The sequence below is a fragment of the Leucoraja erinacea genome, unplaced genomic scaffold, assembly GCF_028641065.1.
Source record: "Leucoraja erinacea ecotype New England unplaced genomic scaffold, Leri_hhj_1 Leri_80S, whole genome shotgun sequence".
Taxonomy (NCBI): Eukaryota; Metazoa; Chordata; class Chondrichthyes; order Rajiformes; family Rajidae; genus Leucoraja; species Leucoraja erinaceus.
This window is the reverse complement of record NW_026576740.1, coordinates 396,396-417,500: the sequence shown is the minus strand read 5'-3', so window position 1 is coordinate 417,500 and position 21,105 is coordinate 396,396. Positions and strand designations below refer to the sequence as shown.

Sequence of the window (21,105 nt, the reverse complement as noted above, 5' to 3'; positions counted from 1 at the left end):
CTGGTTTGTAGGTTCATTGGTTTTGGTAAACATCGTACATTGTCCCTAGTGTGTGTAGGACTAGTGCTAGTGATAAAACTAATTTAAAATAGGTGCACGGCAGGGCCAGTGGAGGCATCTATTACATGAATATTGACTTCTCTAACAAAGTAACCCCCCCCCCACAGGCCCTCACCCTCACCCTTACAGCTCCCCTACATTCGACAAACGTACCACCCAACAACCCCTCCCCCCTCCAAACCCCAACCACCGCCCTCTGAAGCCCCGCTACCCTCGACAAACCCAGCACCCCTTCATGGCCCCCCCATTCCCCGGAGCCGTGACCGGGGTCTCCAGCCACATCTCCCCCCCCCCACCCCACCCCCCGGGGGTAAAGCTCGCGGCATGGTGGGCAGCAGGGACTGCACTGGAGCCCTGCAGCTGCACGGGTGCCTTGTCCCCCCAGGCCCAGACCCTCACTCACCTTTATCGGGGCTCAGTGGGGCCGGGAGGGGCACGGGGACCCCCGACTGAGCCCGCGGCCCTTGTTCCATCACCTCCACATAGTTGGGCACCTTCCGCATGTTGGGTGGTCGAGGGGGCAGTGGGGGCGGCGTCACTGGAATAAATCAGGAGAGGGGGTCAAGGTCAGGGAGAGGGGTCGGGGAGAGGGGGTCGGGGGAGAGGGGTCGGGGGGGGGGGAGGGGGTCGGGGGGAGGGGTCGGGGGGGAGAGGGGGGGGGGGGGTCAGGGGAGGGGGGGGAGGGGTCGGGGGGGGTCGGGGGAGGGGGGGTCGGGGGGAGAGGGGGGGGGGGGGGGGGGTCGGGGAGAGGGGGGGGGGGGGGTCGGGGGGTCGGGGGGAGGGGTCGGGGGGGGGAGGGGGGGGAGAGGGGGTCACCGTACAGGGGTTGGGAGAGGGGGGGGGGGGGTCGGAGGGAAGGGGGGGGGGGGGGGGGGGGGGGGAGGGGGGTCATATGGGACCAGGGAGACCGGACGAGGGGGGTCAGGGGTCGGGGTCAGGGGGTCACCACAGGGGGGGGGGGGGGGGGGGGGGGGGGGGGGGGTCTCTGGGGGGGTCTGTTTTGGGGGGGGGCAATGGACGCTGGAGAGGGGGGGGATGGAGGGGTTGGGGACAGGCAGTGGGCGTGAGGGGTTGGGGGTGGGGGTGGGGGGGGGGGGGGGGTGGGGGGGGTCGGGGGGGGGGGGGGGGGGAGGGGGGTCACCGTACAGGGGGGGGGGAGAGGGGTCACTGTAGTGTGGGGGGGGAGGATGGGGGGGGGGGGGGGGGGGAGGGTATGTGGGGGGGGGGGGGGGGAGGGGGACGGGGGGGGGGTGGGGGTGAGGGGGGGGGGGGGGGGTGAGGGTCACAGAGGTTGGGGGGGGGGGGGGGGGGGGGGTCACTGTACGGTGTTGGGGGGGGGGGAAGGGTCACTGTACGTGGGGGGGGGGGGAGGGGGGTCTACTGTACGTGTTGGGGGGGGTGGTGAGGGGGTCACTGTACGTGTTGGGGGGGGGGGGGAGGGGGGGGGGGGGAGGGGGTCACTGTACGTGTTGGGGGGGGGGTGAGGGGGTCACTGTACGTGTTGGGGGGGGGGGGGGGGTGAGGGGGTCACTGTTGGGGGGGGGGGGTGGGGGGGGGGTACGGTTGGGGGGGGGTGAGGGGGTCACTGTACGTGTTGGGGGGGGGTGGGGGGTCACTGTAGGGGGGGGGGGGGTGAGGGGGTCACTGTACGTGTTGGGGGGGGGGGAGGGGGGGGGGGTCACTGTACGGTTGTTGGGGGGGGGGTGAGGGGGTCTCTATTACGTGGGGGGGGGGGGGTGAGGGGGTCACTGTACGTGTGGGGGGGGGGTCACTGTACGTGTGGGGGGGGGAGGTGAGGGGGTCACTGTAGCTGTGTTGTGGGTCAGTGTGCGGAGGTGCCGTGCTGGTCTGGTGAGCTCACCTTGTGGTGTGTGTCTCCGGGATCGTCGAGGAGGGGGGATGGGGATGGGGGTGGGTTTTGCCGGTTGCTCGGGGGCCGGGGCCGATGGGCTTCCATCGTAGCTGCTGGTAGGTTGCGGGGGGTAGAGGCCGGTGCTGGGCTGGTCGGCGTAGACAGGGGAGGAGGGGGTGAGGGGCTGTGACAAGGTGCTGTGGTTCATGTAAGTGGCACCTTGCCCCTCCATGCCCAGCCCCCCCACCGCCTCGTACACCTGGTCATACACCGGTCCCATGGCAACACCGCACCCCTCCACCGGCTGGTACATCGGCAACACCGGCACTTCACCTGCAACACAGCACACGGCAGTCAGACCGTCCCCAACACAGACCCTTCAGCCCATCCCACCGATGCCCACCAACTTCACTTGCCCCACATTTATCCTACAGCTGTCGAAATCCACTCCCGTCCAGCAGAAGATAGAAACATAGAAAATAGGTGCAGGAGTAGGCCATTCGGCCCTTCGAGCCTGCACCGCCATTCAATATGATCATGGCTGATCATCCAAAATCAGTATCCTGTACCTGCCTTCTCTCCATATCCCTCGATTCCGTTCCCCCTTAGAGTTCCTTAGTTTTTGTGACATTCAAGAGGAGGCTGTTGTCCTGACACCAGAGTGCTAGATCAGCCACCTCCTCCCGGTAGGCCTTCTCATCGTTGTCTGAGATCAGGCCCACCACCACAGTGTCATCAGCAAACTTGATTATAGAGTTGGAGCTGAACCTGATCAGTCCTTCCATAAGCTAGGGTACTGTCCAGATTCACCTCCACCCCATTGTGGACACCGGACTTTGTCTCTAGAACTGATGCGCTACAATGCTGAGAACTATATTCTGCACTCTGTATCTTCCCCTTCACTTTACCCATTGGACTTGAACTTGACCTGGTTGTATGAATGTATATCTGATTTGTTCTGACAGCATAATAAAGAAAGAGTTCCATTGTACCGTGGTACGCGTGACAATATTAAACCTAAACCATTCCTATCCATGTACCCGACCAGGTGTCATTATAGTACCTGCCCCAACTACCTCCTCTGGCAGCTCATTCCATACACCCACCCATGTATGAAACATTTCCCATCAGGTTCTTATTAAATCTTGCCCCCCGCAACACTGCAATAGATATCTTTTACGGCTGAGAGATGGATTCTTGATTAGTACAGATGTCATGGGGTTACGGGGAGAAGGCAGGAGAATGGGGTTAGGAGGGAGAGATAGATCAGTCATGGTTGAATGGCGGAGTAGACTTGGTGGGCCGAATGGCCTAATTCTGTTACTATCACTTATGAACAAGAACTTAAACCCATGCCCTCTTGTTCTAATTCCCTTACTCTGGGTAACAGAGTCTGCATTCACCCGATCCACGCCCCTTGTAACAATACCCCTACACTAGACCATCGTGTGAGTGAGAGAGTGTGAGTGAGAGTGTGAGTGAGTGTGAGTGAGAGTGAGAGTGAGTGAGAGTGAGTGAGAGAGAGAGTGTGAGTGTGAGTGAGAGTGAGAGAGTGTGTGAGTGAGAGAGTGAGTGAGAGTGAGTGAGAGAGTGAGAGTGTGAGTGAGAGTGAGAGTGAGAGTGAGTGAGAGTGTGTGAGTGTGAGTGAGTGTGAGTGAGTGAGTGTGAGTGAGAGTGAGAGTGTGAGTGAGTGAGAGTGTGAGTGAGTGTGAGTGAGTGAGAGTGTGAGTGAGTGAGAGAGTGAGAGAGAGTGAGAGTGTGAGAGTGTGAGTGAGTGAGAGTGTGAGTGAGAGTGAGAGTGTGTGAGTGAGAGTGAGTGTGAGTGAGTGAGAGTGAGAGAGTGAGAGTGAGAGTGTGAGTGAGAGTGTGTGAGTGAGAGTGAGAGTGAGTGAGAGTGAGTGAGAGTGAGTGAGAGAGTGAGTGAGAGTGTGAGTGTGAGTGTGAGTGTGAGAGTGTGTGAGTGAGTGAGAGAGTGTGAGTGTGAGTGAGAGTGTGAGTGAGTGAGAGTGTGAGTGAGTGAGTGTGAGTGAGTGAGAGTGTGAGTGAGAGTGAGTGAGTGTGTGTGAGAGTGAGAGTGTGAGTGAGAGAGAGAGAGAGAGTGTGAGTGAGTGAGTGAGTGTGAGTGTGAGTGAGTGAGTGTGTGAGTGAGAGAGTGAGTGAGTGAGTGAGAGAGTGAGTGTGAGTGAGAGAGTGAGTGAGAGAGAGAGAGTGAGAGTGAGTGAGTGAGTGTGTGGTGAGTGAGTGAGAGTGAGTGAGTGAGAGAGTGAGAGTGAGAGTGTGAGAGAGAGTGAGTGAGTGAGAGTGAGTGAGAGAGAGAGTGAGTGAGAGAGAGAGAGTGTGAGTGAGAGTGAGTGAGTGAGAGTGAGTGAGAGAGAGAGTGAGTGTGAGAGAGAGTGTGTGAGAGAGAGTGAGTGAGAGAGAGAGAGAGAGAGTGAGTGAGTGAGAGAGAGAGAGTGTGAGTGTGAGAGAGAGTGAGTGTGAGAGAGAGTAAGTGTGAGAGAGTGAGAGAGTGAAGGGGCTGTCCCACTTGGGCGATCTAATTGGCGAGTTTAGAAGAGTTTGAAAGAATGACATGTTGAAGACCTCCTTCAACCTCCTACGACTATGTTGAAGACTAACTACGACTACGGGCAAATTGGACACCGAATAGTGGAGAGTGAAGATGACCTCCTTCGACCTCGATGAAGACTATCTACGACTACCCCCGATTACCTACGACTAACATGCCGACCTACTACGACCTACTGCGACTAAACCTACGAGTAAAAAAAGTATCAATTTTTTCCCTAGCGACCTTTTTTAAACTTTTTTAAGAGGGGGAGAGGGGGAGAGGACCGGTGTATGGTCCACGCTCCTGCCACTTACCCGTCCTGGCATTGTTCCCTTCGCCCGGCAGTGGTGCCCGTGGCCGCTCGCTGGGCTCTGTGGTCGCGGTACATCGGACGTAGAAATAGCTGCTGGCAAACTCCATCTTGTTCTTCCTGACCTCTTGATTGGATCTGCTGAGGCAAGGCACCGTTACAACCTGCGCGCCCATCCTCACCGTGACCATCTCCACCCGGGCCAGTGGCAAACTCCACTATCACCATGGGCACGGGGCCGTGACAGAACACCTTCACCCTGCCATGGGACCCCTCCCTCCTGCCCATGGACCCGGCATGGGGGGGACCGCCATGAGTGAGGGGGGGGAGAACAAAGGAGGAACCGATGCAGGATACTTTGTAACTTTGTTGGTGCCCTTTAGGTGGCAACTATTTGTATACCTCGGGTATGCAAGCAAAGAATTCCACTGTGACTTGTCACATGACCATATAGTATTCACTCATTCACTCCCCTTCACCGACTACACCGACCACAGTAAGGAGGGTGTGAGAGGTTATATTGTGGCAGAGGAAATACAGTCCGAGTCTCCATCAAGGTCAGATGCAAGCGGACAGCATACAATTAGTCTTTAGAGTTACAGCGCGGAAACAGGCCCTTCGGCCCACTGTGTCCGCACCTACCATCAATCACCCGTAACATCATCCTACACACACTAGTGTACAATTTACAATATCACAGAAGCGGGTGACACAAAGCTGGGTGGCAGTGTGAGCTGTGAGGAGGATGCTATGAGAGTGCAGGGTGACTTGGACAGGTTGGGTGAGTGGGCAGATGCAATTTCATGTGGATAAATGTGAGGTTATCCACTTTGGTGGCAAGAACAGGAAGGTAGATTATTATCTGAATGGTGTCAGATTAGGAAAAGAGGAGGTGCAATGAGACCTGGGTGTGCTTGTACATTAGTCACTGAAAGTAAGCATGCAGGTACAGCAGGCAGTGAAGAAAGCTAATGGCACGTTGGCCTTCATTGCGAGAGGATTTGAGTATAGGAGCAAGGAGGTCCTATTGCAGTTGTAAAGGGCCCTGGTAAGACCTCACCTGGAATATTGTGTGCAGTTTTGGTCTCCTAATTTGAGGAAGAACATTCTTGCTATTGAGGGAGTGCAGCGTAGGTTCACCAGGTTAATTCCCAGGACGGCGGGACTGACATATGAGGAAAGAATGGATTGACTGGGCTTGTATTCACTGGAATTTAGAAGATTGAGGGGGGATCTTATAGAAACATATAAAATTCTTAAGGGATTGAACAGGCTAGATGCAGGAAAAATGTTCCCCATGTTGGGAGAGTTCAGAACCAGGGGCCAGAGTTTAAGAATAACTTTTTCACCCAGAGAATCTGTGGAATTCTCTGCCACAGCAGGCAGTGGAGGCCAATTCACTGGATGTTTTCAAGGGATAGATTTAGCTCTTAGGACTAACGGAATTAACAGAAATGTGGAAAAAGCAAGAACAGGGTACTGATTTTGGATGATCAGCCATGATCATATTGAATGGCGGTGCTGGCTCGAAGGGCCGAATGGCCTACCCTGCACCTATGTTTACATGTTTCTAAGCGAATTAATCTACAAACCTCTACGTCTTTGGAGCATGTGAGGAAACCAGAGCACCTGAGGAAAACCCACGTGGTCACGGGGAGAACGTACAAACTCCGTACAGATAGCACCCGTAGTCAGGATCGAACCCGGGTCTCTGGCGCTGTGAGGCAGTAACTCTAACGCTGTGCCACCGTGCTGCCCATCATGACACTTAACAGCACGGATGTAGCGAGGGGGTGTGCTGTCCAGTCCATAATAGCAACACAAGTAGATGGAATGGTCAAGGCAGCATTCGGCATGCTTGGTTTCATAGCTCGTGGCAGGACAAATCAAAATAGGATGTACATGGTAAATGGCAGCGAATTGAGGAATGCAGGGATCTAGGAATAACTGTGCATAGTTCCCTGAAGGTGGAATCTCATGCCGATAGGGTGGTAAAGAAAGCTTTTGGTGTGGTGGCCTTTATAAATCAGAGCATTGAGTATAGAAGTTGGGATGTAATGTTAAAATTGTACAAGGCATTGACGAGGCCAATTCTGGAGTATGGGGTACAATTTTGGTTGCCAAATTATAGGAAAGATGTCAACAAAATAGAGAGAGTACAGAGGAGATTTACTAGAATGTTGCCTGGGTTTCAGCAACTAAGTTACAGGGAAAGGTTGAACAAGTTAGGGTATTTATACTTTGGAGCGTAGAAGGTTAAGGGGGGACTTGATAGAGGTCTTTAAAATGATGAGAGGGATAGACAGAGTTGACGTGGATAAGCTTTTCCCACTGAGAGTAGGGAAGATTCAAACAAGGGGACATGACGAGAATTAAGGGACAGATGTTCAGGGGTAACATGAGGGGGAACTTCTTTACTCAGAGAGTGGTAGCTGTGTGGAATGAGCTTCCAGTGAAAGTGGTGGAGGCAGGTTCGATTTTATCATTTAAAAATAAATTGGATAGTTATATGGATAAGGGAATGGAGGGTTATGGTCTGAGCGCATGGGGAGATTATGTGTTCGGCACGGACTAGAAGGGTCGAGATGGCCTGTTTCCGTGCTGTAATTGTTATATGGTTATATGAATGAGCTTCCAGTGAAAGTGGTGGAGGCAGGTTCGATTTTATCATTTAAAAATAAATTGGATAGTTATATGGACGGGAAAGGAATGGAGGGTTATGGTCTGAGTGCAGGTAGATGGGACTAGGGGAGAATAAGAGAATAAGCACGGACTAGAAGGGCCGAGATGGCCTGTGTTCCGTGCTGTAACTGTTATATGGTTATTATATGGCATTGAGTAACATAATCAGTCATGATGCTGCTTTATAGGACTTTGGTTCGGTCACATTTGGAGTGTTGCGTGCAGTTCTGGTCACCTCATTACTGCAATGGAGGCTTTGGAGAGGGTGCAGAGGAGATTTACCAGGATAATGCCGGGATTACAGGGCATTAGCTTTAAAAGAGCGATTGGACAGACTCGGATTGTTTTCTCAAGGAATGTTAGAGGTCGATGGGAGACTTGATAGAAGTATATAAAATTATGAGAGGCGTAGATAGGGTAGACAGTCAGAACCTTTCTCCCAGTGTGGAAAAATAAAAGTGTAGAGGGCAGAGCTTTTAGGTGAGTGGGGAAAAGTTGAAAGGAGATGTGCGGGGCAGGTTTTTTGAAAAAGGGTGGTGGTGATAGAAACATAGAAACATAGAAATTAGGTGCAGGAGTAGGCCATTCGGCCCTTCGAGCCTGCACCGCCATTCAATGTGATCATGGCTGATCATCCAACTCAGTATCCCGTACCTGCCTTCTCTCCATACCCCCTGATCCCCGATTCTGTGATGAAGCCGAATTTTAGTTAAAAATATAAGAAGATATTAAATTGGCTTCTGGGCTAGCTTACAGCTTATATTTAGTGTCAAATTAGGCTTGCCTCAGGTTGCAGTGTGTGGGATAATAAATCCTATAACATTGTCTCCCAAGTGACAAGCAGAGAGGAGAAGCTAGAGAGATCTCTTTGATGTAAGATGTCATAAACCAAATGGCCAATGTTTATGAGGGGCGAGGTGACAGAGAGGAAGCAGCGAAAGAGCTAGGGTGATCTCTTTGGAGATAAAATGTCGTAAAACAAATGGCCAATGTTTTTAGTATATCTTGTACCATGTAAACAAAATGCCTTTGATGTGAGGCATTCTGTGGAAACCTTTTCCTGTACCTCTGACTATGACTAATGTCTGTGGAATGTGCTAAGGGGACAAAAAAAACCCTATTTAAGGCAATGTAATTCTGTTGTTCAGCGAAGGTGGACGGAGGCTCGGTCAAGTGTCTACATTGGTCACTTGACTGGAATTCTCCCTCCCTTCCATCGGCCGATGTTAAGTAAAGTTTTGAACTGGTCTACCAAACAGTTTGTGTGGTGTCTGTTTATTAAGAAGCAAACCTGGTTTAGTAGTTATAAAAGTAACTTTTTCAGTGGGGCCCTGGAATGCATGGGCAGGGGTGGTGGTGGAGGCAGATATGATTGTGGTGTTTAAGAGGCGTTTAGATAGGCACGTGAATGTGCAGGGAATGGATCACGTGCAGGCAGATGACATTAGTTTAGCTTGGCATCATGTTCCTCAAGGACATTGTGGGCCAAAGGGCCTCATGAGATTATATGATAGGAGCAGATTTAGGCCATTCGGCCCATCAAGTCGACGCCACCATTTAATCATGGCTGATCTATCTCTCCCCCTAACCCCATTTTCCTGCCTTCTCCCCAAATCCCGACACCTGTCCTAATCAAGAATCCATCTATCTCTGCCTTAAATATATCCACTGACTTCACCTCCACAGCTTTCTGTGGCAAAGAATTCCACAGATTCACCACCCTTTGATTAAAGAAATTCCTCCTCATCTCCTTCCAAAAAGAATGTCCTTTAATTCTGAGGCTATGACCTCTAGTCCTAGACTCTCCCACTAGTGGAAACATCCTCTCCACATCCACTCTATCCAAGCCTTTCATTATTCTGTACGTTTCAATGAGGTCTCCCCTCATTCTAAACTCCTGCGAGTACAGGCCCAGTGCCGACAAACGCTCATCATAGGTTAACCTACTAATTCCTAGGATCATTCTAGTAAACCTCCTCTGGACCCTCTCCAGACCCAGCACATCCTCCCTCAGATATGGTGCCTAAAACTGCTCACAATATTCCAAATGCAGCCTGACCAGCGTCTTCTAGAGCCTCAGCATTACATCCCTGTTTTTGTATACAAACCCTCTTGAAATAAATGCTCGCATTGAGTTTGCTTTCTTTACTAACGGTTCGACTTGCAGATTAACTTTTTGGGAATTCTGCACCAGTACTCCCAAGTCCCTTTGCACCTCCGATTTGTGGATTCTCTCCCCATTTAGCCTTTATTCCTGCTACCAAAATGCATGACTCCACACTTTGCTGCTCTGTATTCCATCTGCCACTTCTCTGCCCACTTTCCCAACCTGCCCAAGTCCTACTGCAGAGTCCCTGCTTTCTATACACTACCTGCCCTTCCAACTATTTTTGTATCATACTCAAACTTGGCCGCAAAGCCTTCAATCCCCTCGTCCAAATCATGAATATACAACGTGAAGAGTAGCGGCCCCAGCACTGACACCTGCAGAACTCCGCTAGTCACTGGCAGCCAACCAGAAAAAGCCCCCTTTATGGCCACTCTTTGCCATCTGCCATCCAACCAACCTGCTATCCATGCTGGTTTGATACCGTGGGCTCTCATCTTCCTTAGCAGCCTCACGTGTGGCAACTTACAGTATCAAAGGCTTTCTGAAAATCTAAGTAAACAACATCAACTAACTTTCCTTTGTCTGTCCTACTATTTACTTCTTCAAATAATTCCAGCAAATTTGTCAAGCAAGACCTCCCCTTCACAAAGCCATGCTGACTTTGGACTATTTTATCGTCAACTTCTAAGTGCTCAGTAAACTCATCCTTTATTATAGACTCTAAATTCTTACCAACCACCAAAGTCAGACTAACCGGCCTACAGTTCCCACTATTCTGCTTTGCTCACTTCTTGTGCAACGGGGTAATATTGGCAATTTTCCAATCATCTGGGACCTCTCCTGTCTCTAGTGATTCTTGAAATATCACTGTCAATGCCTCCACAATCCCTAAAGCCACCTCTTTCAGAACCCTAGGGTGTAGTCCATCCAGTCCAGGTGACTTCAGCCCTTTCAGCTTCCCAAGCACCTTCTCCCTAGTAACAGCCACTCAACTAACTTCCACCCTCGACTCTCTTGAATTTCAGGCATGTTGCTGGTGTCTTCCACTGTGAAGACTGATGCAGAAAAGGTATTCAGCTCCTCTGCTATTCCTTTATTCCCCAATAACACATCTCCTGCATCAATCTCCAGTGGTCCAACGTCCACACTTGCCTCTTTCTTACTCTTTATATAACTGAAGAAACGCTCTTTTATATTATTGGCTAGCGTACCTTCGTACCTTCATTTCCTCCCCCCCCCCCCCCCCCCCCCCCCCCCCCCACCCCCCCCCCCCCACCCCGTTGACTTTTTAGTTACTTTCTGTTGTTCTTTAAAAGCTTCCAATCCTTTGGCTTCCCACTAATCTTTGCTCCGCTATACACCTTCTCTTTTAGTTTTATACTGTCCTTGACTTCCCGTGTCAGCCACGGTCGCCTCTGCCTAGAATCTCGCCCTAGAATCTTTCTTCTGTTAGTTATTGTTACTTGAAGTTAAAGAAATCAATATTCAAACCGCTATCAATAAAAGGGAGTTGGATAGTTAACTAAAATCAGAGCATGATATTTCTCAATGAATAAAGTTCGACAAGTAGCCAGGTGTCCCGACTTGAAACTTTGACAGGCACAAGGAACTGCAGATGCTGGTTCATACACATAAAGACACAAAGTGCTGGAGTAACTCAGCGGGTCAGGCAGCATCTCTAGTCAACGTGGATAGGCAATGGTTCAGGTCTGAAGGGTCGTGATCCAAAATGCGTTCTCTATCCATGTTCTCCACAGACAGACATGAAATGCTGGTGTAACTCAGCAGGACAGGCAGCATCTCTGGAGAGAAGGAACTTTCTTCAGACTGAGAGCCACAGGTGAGGGAGACATAGAGATAAGGAAGTGTAATGGGCCTGTCCCACCAACATGCGATTGCTTGCGTCTAGCGCGACCAAACGTGGTGGCTTGAGGCGTACGGCCTCGCGGGGCCGGTCCCACTTCCAACTGGTGTATGGAGTTGTGCGGGGCTGGTCCCGACATCATACTCACCAATCAGCTGGGCAGGAGGCGGGCCGACTGAATTTGTACGTCGCACGGCTTCAGGCGGTTATGTCATCATGCAACCGCACGCCAGACGGTGACGACATCGCGCAACGCCACGCGCTAGGGGTACGCCGTCAAGGCGCTGCATACGCCAGTCAAGGCGTTGCATACGCCAGTCAAGACGCTGCATACGCCAGTCAAGGCGCTGCATACGCCAGTCAAGGCGTTGCATACGCCAGTCAAGGCGCTGCATACGCCAGTCAAGGCGTTGCATACGCCAAGTGCATACGCCAGTCAAGGCGCTGCATACGCCAGTCAAGGCGTTGCATACGCCAGTCAAGGCGTTGCATACGCCAGTCAAGGCGTTGCATACGCCAGTCAAGGCATTGCATACGCCATCAAGGCGCTGCATACGCCAGTCAAGGCGTTGCATACGCCATCAAGACGCTGCATACGCCATCAAGACGCTGCATACGCCAGTCAAGGCGCTGCATACGCCAGTCCTATTTGGAATGGAAAGCTCCTGCATCTGCCGGACTATTCCCAGAAATACCTGCTGTTCCACCGTCTTCCCTGCTAGGGTCCCTTTCCAGTCAACTTTGGCCAGCTCCTCTGTAGTCCCCTTTGCTCAGCTACAATTCCAACACATCCAATATCACCTTCTCCCTCTCAAATTGCAGATTAAAACTCATCATATTGTGGTCGCTACCTCCTGGTGGTTCCTGCACTAAATCCAGAATTGCCTTTTCCCTGGTAGGCTCCACTACAAGCAGCTCCAAGAATGTTCTAGTTTAGTTCAGAGACACAGCGCGGAAACAGGCCATTCGGCCCACCGAGTCCGCACCACCAGATTATGCTGATTAACCTACGTGGAAGGTAAACTGAAGATCTCAGAGAAAACCCACGCAGATCGCAGGGAGAACGTGCAAACTCCGTACAGACAGGATGGAACCCGGGTGTCTGGCGCTGTAAGCACGGCAACTCTACCGCTGCACCACGGTGCTATCCTGCTGTTCTATGCAGCAACAAGATCAAGGTTGATGCTGGGGAACAGAGCTAGGGACAAACTTACTTCCTGAACAGTGGGTTGTATCTGCAGCCTCCTGCCCAGAGTGGCGAGTGGGTTATCAGTGTGGGAGGAAGGGGGGGGGGGGGGGGGGGGGGGGCAGCTCGGTCTCGGTCAGCGCTGGCTGGTGACCGCAGGTGTTGGGTAGCCCAGCCCTGGTGTTCCGTGCCCGCTCCGTCAGCCCCGCATCCCCAGCGCACTCTGCTGCAGCGGGACAGGGACAGACACCCCGTGCCGCTGCCGTAGCCGCCACCTTGTTAACCGGCACACCTCGTTATCCAGCAGCATCTTACAGATTGTTCCACAAATATGGTTATTACCCCATTGGCGCAGCAGTTTTGGATGCATCGGTTATGGGCGGCACAGTGGCGCAGCGGTAGAGTTGCTGCCTCACAGCGCCAGAGACCCGGGTTCAATCCTGACTGCGGGTCCTGTCTGTATGGAGTTTGTACATTCTCCCCTTCACCTGAGAACTTCGATTTCCTTCCACACTCCAAAGCTGTTGGCTAATTGGCTTGGGTACAATTGTAAATTGTCCCAGTGTGTGCGTGTGCGTGTTTTGTGTGTGTGTGCGTGCGTGTGTGTGCGTGCGTGTGCGTGTGTAGGATAGTGCTCATGTGCAGGGATCGCTAGTTGGCACGGACTCGGTGGACTGCAGGTCCTGTTTCCGCTCTGTATCTCTAAACTCAACTAAATTAAATGTTAAAAGCAAAGATACTAGAGCAAGAGCTTCTACGATCTTTGGTTACTTTCGATTTCATCATTTAAAAATAAATTGGATAGGTATATGGATGGGAAAGGAATGGAGGGTTATGGTACGAGTGCAGGTATATGGGACTAGGGGAGAATACGTGTTCGGCACGGACTAGAAGGGCCGAGATGGCCTGTTTCCGTGCTGTAATTGTTATATGGTTAAGGATGTGGCTGGGGCAGAAGGAGAGGCCACTGATTTGAAGAGCAGAGGGGTACGTTTTTGCACATAGTTTTTCAAATATCTGGCACAAGCTGCTAGAGGAGGGGTTGGAGGCAGAAACAATGACAACATTCTCAAAGGTATTTGGACAGGAATGGCGGGGAGTAATTAGGCAGCTAAACAGGAGTGTCACAGATAGATTGCATGGCAAGGTGTGGCCAAGGAGACTGTTCCTAGAATTCTATGATTCTATTTATGGAAATAATCAAAGATCACCTGAAATAGTTATATGAATAAAAATCTAAAGGCTTAGAAGGAAAAATGGCAAAATTAGTTTCAAGGGCAGGGCACAGTGGGAGATTCAATTGTACATATGAAAATTAATATTTGACCTTTCCTTGCTTTGAGAGTTTTACAAACCAAAGCTGTTATGTATGCACACAATTAGTCAGACGTTTTGCATTGTTGCCAAGCACTCAGTTCAGAATGCATTCAACATGGTTTAGAGGGCGTATCACAGGATGCTTGTGGAGTCACGGATTTGTGGTGTAGTGTTTACAACAATGTGGCCTCAACCTCTGCTCATCCACCCGCTTCTCTTCTGTATGTTTGGTGGAACCTCACAGGTGACAGTGTGGAAACAGGCCCTTCGGCCCAACTTGCCCAAACCGGCCAACATGTCCCAGCTATACTAGTCCCACCTGCCCATATCCTTCCAACCCGGTCCTATCCATGTACCAGTTTAAACGTAGGGTTAGTCCCAGCCACAACTACCTCCTACATAGAAAATAGGTGCAGGAGGAGGCCATTCGGCCCTTCGAGCCAGCACCGCCATTCATTGTGATCATGGCTCCTCTGGCAACTTGTTCCATACACCCACCACCCTTTGTGTAGAAATGTTACCCCTCAGATTCCTATTAAATGTTGTATCCTTCACCTTGAACCTATGTCCTCTGGTCATCGATTCCCCGACTCTGGGCAAGAGATTCAACAAACATAAGATAGTTAGATTTGGCTCCACTGTTCTTTGGCCTTCATAACAAGAGGAGTTGAGTATAGGAGCAAAGAGGTCCTTCTACAGTTGTACAGGGCCCTAGTGAGACCACACCTGGAGTATTGTGTGCAGTTTTGGTCTCCAAATTTGAGGAAGGACATTCTTGCTATTGAGGGAGTACAGCGTAGGTTCACAAGGTTAATTCCCAGGATGGCAGGACTGTCATATGTTGAGAGAATGGAGTGGCTGGGACTTGTATACCCTGGAATTTAGAAGGATGAGAAGGGATCTTATTGAAACATATAAGATTATTAAGGGATTGGACACACTAGAGGCAGAAAACATGTTCCCGATGCTGGGGGAGTCCAAAGTTTAAGAATAAGGGGTAAGCCATTTAGAACAGAGATGAGGAAAAACTTTTCACACAGGTTGTGAATCTGTGGAATTCTCTGCCTCAGAAGCCAGTGGAGGCCAATTCCCTGGATACTTTCAAGAGAGTTAGATAGAGCTCTTAAAGATAGCGGAGTCCGGGGATATGGGGAGAAGGCAGGAACGGGGTACTGATTGGGGATGATCAGCCATGATCACAGTGAATGGCGGTGCTGGCACAAATGGCCTACTCCTGCACCTGTTGTCTATTGTCATTGGTGCCAGCTCTGAACCTTTCCAATCTATAGTTTCCCTACCCCCGACTCTTGAAGAGCCTCGACCCGAAACGTCACCTATTCCTTTTCTCCAGAGATGTTGCCTGACCCGGTGAGATACTGCAGCATTTTGTGTCTATTTTCCATTTCTGTTGGTCATTTCCACCCTGAGAGGAAGGTTGTGACTGTCTCCCCTATCTATACCTCTTGTAATTTTATATACTTCTATCATCTCCAATCAACCTCTGATGATTCAGAGAAAACAACACAAGTCTATCCAACCTCCCTCCCTGTAGCTGAAGCCCTCTAATCCAGCCACCATCTTGGTAAACCTCCTCTGCACCCTCTCCAACGCCTCCACATCTCTCCTGTAATGGGGCGACCAGAACTGCACGCAATGCTCCAAATGCAGCCAATCCTATAAAGGGGCGGCACGGTGGTGCAGCGGTAGAGTTGCTGCCTTACAACATGTACAACACCAAAGACCCGGGTGTGATCCTGACCACGGGTGCTGTCTGTACGGAGTTTGTACATCCTCCTGCCTGGTGTGTGTAGGATAGTGTTTGTGTGAGGAGATGGCTGGTCGGTGGGGACTCGATGGGCCAAAGGGCCTGTTTCCGCACTGTATCTCTAAACTATACAGCAGGATCATGACATCCTGACTTGGACAAATCCTACTCTTGCTGCTCTTCCTTAACATGGGTGTGGGAGCAAAGTGTCTGGTTCACCACCTCATTGTCCCTCATCAGTACACAGGGTGGAGACTGGAGTCACCTTCAAGTAGACCCTTATCCCAAGATGGAAATATTAAAGACTAGAGGGCACAGCTTTAAGGTGAGAGGGGTGACATTTAACAGAGATGTGCCAGTTGCTTTTTTTTACATTCAATAAGGATAGACAAAATGCTGGAGTAACTCAGCGGGACAGGCAGCATCTCCAGAGAGAAGGAATGGGTGACGTTTTGGGTCGAGACCCTTCTTCAGACTGATGTCAAGGGAGAGGGAGATACATAGACAAGGAAGTGCAAGGTGTGAAAATAGGACAAAGGGAATGGAGATCAAGGAAAATGTAGAGTGGATCATTGTGAGATGAGGCCTTCAATAGGGTCTCCTCAATATCCCACAGCTCTGCTCTTGCTCCCCCTCCCCCCCAGTCATAACACGGTCAGAGTCCCCCTTGTCCTCGCCTTCCATCCCATCAGCCGTCGCAAACAGCACATACTCCTCCGACATTTTCATTACCTCCAACAGGATCCCACCACTGGCCGCATCTTCCCATCTCCTCCCCTTTCCGCAGAGACCGTTCCCTCTGAAACTCCCTGGTTAACTCGTCCCTTCCCATCCAAACCACCCCCTCCCCAGGTACCTTCCCCTGCAACCGCAGGAGATGCAACACCTGTCTTTATACCTCCCCCCCTCGACTCCATCCAAGGACCCCGACAGTCTTTCCGGGTGAGGCAGAGATTCACTTGCACCTCCTCCCACCTCATCTACTGTATCCGCTGTTCCAGGCGTCAACATCGGATACATCGGCGAGACCGAGCACAGGCTCGGTGACTATTTCACTGACCACCTCCACTCAGTCTGCCTTAACCTACCTGATCTCCCGGTTGCTCAACATTTGAACAGCACCTCATGTTTAGCTTGGGCAGCTTACACACCAGCGGTGTGAACATTGACTTCTCTAACTTCAAGTAACCTTTGCTTTCCCTCTCTCTTGCTTCCCAGTTCTTCCACCAGTCTAACTGTCTGATTACATTTTATCCGTTTGCTTTGAACAGACACAAAAAAACCCATCTGACTCCCAGCTAACAATTCCACATTTTCGTTGATCTCCATCCCCTTTGTCCTATTTTCACACCTTATACTTCCTTATCCATGTATCTCCCTCTCCCCTGACATGTCTGAAGAAAGGTCTCAACCTGAAACATCACCCATTCCTTCTCTCCAGAGATGCTGCCTGTCCCGCTGAGTTCCTCCAGCTTTTTGTGTCTATCTTCGGTTAAATCAGCATCTGCAGTTCCTTCTTGAACAAGTTTAATTCAGCATTGTGTTTGTTCAGCATCATTGTGGGCTGAAGGGCCTGTTCCTGTGCTGTTCTATGTTCTATGCTTTATTCCAAGGAATGCAACTAACCAACTTCACAACCACAACTAATCCCTCTCCCCGCTCCAAAAGCTAATTATGAATTACAATTAGAATCTGCTGCCCTGAATCAGCACATTTCCTGTCAGTGGGGCCATGTCCTGGAGATCACAGCTGCCACATACAACCTCTTCAGTTCAATTTCCAGTCTCAGTTCAGTTTAGTTTATTGCCACGTGTATCGAGGTACAGTGAAAAGCTTTTGTTGCGTGCTAACCAGTCATCAGAAAGACAATACATGATTACAATCCAGCCATTCACAGTGTACAGATACATGATAAGGGAATAACGTTTAGTGTAAAGGTAAAGCCAGTAAAGTCCGATCAAAGATAGTCCAAGAGTCACCAATGAGGTAGATAGTAGTTCAGGACCGCTCTCTGGTTGTGGTAGGATGGTTCAGTTGCCCAATAACAGCTGGGAAGAAACTGTCCCTGAATCTGGAGGTGTGTGTTTTCACACTTCTATACCTTTGCCTGATGGGAGAGGGGAGAAGAGAGAGTGGCCAGGGTGCGACTCATCTTTGATGATGCTGCTGGCCTTGCCGAGGCAGCGTGAGGTGTAGATGGAATCAATGGAAGGGAGGTTGATTTGTGTGATGGTCTGGGCTGTGTCGACAATTCGCTGCAATTTATTGTAATCTATAATTTTTACTGAAGCCAATTAACCTACAAATGTTTTCACACTTCTATACCAGTGCCCGATGGGAGAGGGGAGAACAGGGAGTGCCAGGGCCTCTGCTAAATGCCTTGGTGCCTCTGGATGAAGGCTGGGGGGTGGGGGGGGGCTGTCGTACCCTCCCTGTCCGCACCCCTCTCCTTCACTTCCTCCACATCACCTAGAACAGTGGTGTATGAAGACAGAGGCACTGATCCAGGCCCTTCGGCCCATTAGGTCAGTGCCAGCCACCAAGCACCACTTACACTGATATCATGTTACTCTCCCTATTCCCATGTTATGTTGCAGTTTTTCAAGACACTGGTGAGGCCGCATTTGGAGTATTGTGTTCAGTTTTGGTCACCCTGGTATAGGAAAGCTGGAAAGGGTGCAAAGAAGATTTACAGGGATGTCGCCGAGACTCAAGGGCCTGAGCTATAGGGAGGTTGAGCAGGCTAGGATGTTATTCCTTGCAGTGCAGGAGGATGAGGGGGAGGATCTGTTTGAAGTTGATAATCATGAGAGGAATAGATAGGGTGAATGCAGTCTTTTAGCAAGAATAGGGGAATTAAGAAACAGAGAACATACGAGGGGAAAGATTTAATAACAACTCAGCTTTTTCCACACAGGTGGGTTACTGAAATGTGCTGGCAGAGAAGGTAGTTGAGCAAGGTACAAAATCAATATTCAAAATACATTTGAACAGGTGCATGGATAGGGAAGGTTTGCAAGGATATGGTCCAAATGCAGGCAGGTGGGACACGTTGTGTTCACATGAGCAAATTAACCATATAACAATTACAGCACGGAAACAGGCCGTCTCAGCCCTTCTAGTCCGTGCCGAACACGTATTCTCCCCTAGTCCCATCTACCTGCTCTCATACCATAACCCTCCATTCCTTTCCCGTCCATATAACTATCCAATTTATTTTTAAATGATAAAATCGAACCTGCCTCCACCACCTTCACTGGAAGCTCATTCCACACAGCTACCACTCTCTGAGTAAAGAAGTTCCCCCTCATGTTGCCCCTAAACTTCTGTCCCTTAATTCTCAAGTCATGTCCTCTTGTTTGAATCTTCCCTACTCTCAGTGGGAAAAGCTTGTCCACATCAACTCTGTCTATCCCTCTCATCATTTTAAAGACCTCTATCAAGTCCCCCCTTAACCTTCTGCGCTTCAAAGAATAAAGACCTAACTTGTTCAACCTTTCTCTGTAACTTAGTTGCTGAAACCCAGGCAACATTCTAGTAAATCTCCTCTGTACTCTCTCTATTTTGTTGACATCCTTCCTATAATTTGGTGACCAAATTACACCATACTCCAGAATTGGCCTCACCAATGCCTCGTACAATTTTAACATTACATCCCAACTTCTATACTCAATGCTCTGATTTATAAAGGCCAGCACACCAAGAGCTTTCTTTACCACCTTATCTATATGAGATTCCACCTTCAGGGAACTATGCGAGTTGGGCCTGTTTCCATGCTGTATCACTCTATGATTCCACCTGGATTTCACCACTCACAAGAGGATGAGCCCACCAGCCCCACATCACAGAACATGGAACAGTGCAGCACAGGAACTGGTCATTTGGCCCACAATGTGAATGTTGACCATGATACCAAGTTAAACTAATCTCCTGTGTCTGCACGTGATTCACATCCATACATGTAAAATAATGTTAAACATCACTATTGTACCTGCCTTCACCACCACCCACCTCTGACACCCACCAACCTGTGTGTAAAATAACTTGCCCAGCACACCTCCTTTGTACTTTCCTCCTCTCCCCTTAAAACTACGCCCTCTAGTTCTTGCAATTTCCACCTGGAGAAATTTCTGACCATCTACCCTGTCGATGTCTCTCATTATTTTATACATTTCTCTCAAGGTCTCCCCTCAACCTCTGGAGAGATGTGGGAGGAAACCAGTGCACCCGGAGGAAACCCACGTGGTCACAGGGAGTACATGCAAACTCCACACAGACAGCACCAGAAATCGGGATGGAACCTGGGTCTCCTGTGCCGTGGGGCAGCAGCTCTACCCGCTGCACCGTGGCATTGAGTCTCCGTTGGAGGGGCCGTCCCAACACTGCAGCGACACGGCTCAGAGTCTGCAGCAGTGGGCTGCACGATGGTGCAGCGGTAGAGTTGCCGCCTCACAGGTCCAGAGACCTGGGTTCAATCTCCACTACGGGTGCTGTCTGTACTGAGTTTGTACGTTCTCCCCGTGACCTGCGTGGGTTTTCTCCGGGATCTCTGGTTGCCTCCCACACTCCAAAGACGTACAGGTTTGTAGGTTAATTGGCTTGGTGTAAATAGAAATTGGCTCTAGTGTGTGCAGGATAGTGTTAGTTTACGGGGATCATTGGTCGTTGCAGACTCGGTGGGCCGAAGGGCCTGTTTCTGCACTGTATCACTAAACTAAACTAAACAAAACAAAGCAATGCTGAGCACGGTTGGAGTCTCACTGTTTGTTCACACCGCCACTGGTTCCGATGGTGGAAGCATGTGAGGAATGATGGATGGTTGCTCAGCACCTCCAACAGAGCGAAGCACACACTCCCTCCACATTGGGCTCAAGCCCCTCCCCACTGGGCCCCAGCCCCTCCCCACTGGGCCCCAGCCCCTACCCACTGGGACCAGCCCCTCCCCACTGGGCCCCACTGAACCTCAGCCCCTCCCCACTGGACCCAGCCCCTCCCCACTGGACCCCAGCCCCTCCCCACTGGACCCCAGCCCCTCCCCACTGGACCCCAGCCCCTCCCCACTGGACCCCAGCCCCTCCCCACTGGGACCAGCCCCTCCCCCCCCACTGGCCCCCAGCCCCTCCCCACTGAACCTCAGCCCCTCCCCACTGGGCCCCACTGAACCTCAGCCCCTCCCCACTGGACCCCAGCCCCTCCCCACTGGCCCCCTGAACCTCAGCCCCTCCCCACTGGCCCCCAGCCCCTCCCCACTGGGCCCCACTGAACCTCAGCCCCTCCCCACTGGGCCCCACTGAACCTCAGCCCCTCCCCACTGGACCCCAGCCCCCCCACCCCACTGGCCCCAGCCCCTCCCCACTGGGCCCCACTGAACCTCAGCCCCTCCCCACTGGACCCCAGCCCCTCCCCAC

At 51.1% G+C, this 21,105-nt stretch overlaps 1 protein-coding gene across 1 annotated transcript in view; it reads right to left on the bottom strand.

Moving 5' to 3' along the window:
• LOC129694823 (circularly permutated Ras protein 1-like) overlaps nt 1-21,105 on the bottom strand; it is a 72,074-nt gene that overhangs the window by 35,557 nt on the left and 15,412 nt on the right. The window contains exons 2-4 of the mRNA XM_055631584.1: nt 4,778-4,911; nt 1,922-2,245; nt 464-598 (exon numbers count right to left, since the gene is read on the bottom strand). Coding sequence (XP_055487559.1) covers nt 464-598; nt 1,922-2,245; nt 4,778-4,883 — 565 coding nt within the window. The 5' untranslated portion in view covers nt 4,884-4,911. The remainder of the gene's footprint in view (nt 1-463; nt 599-1,921; nt 2,246-4,777; nt 4,912-21,105) is intronic.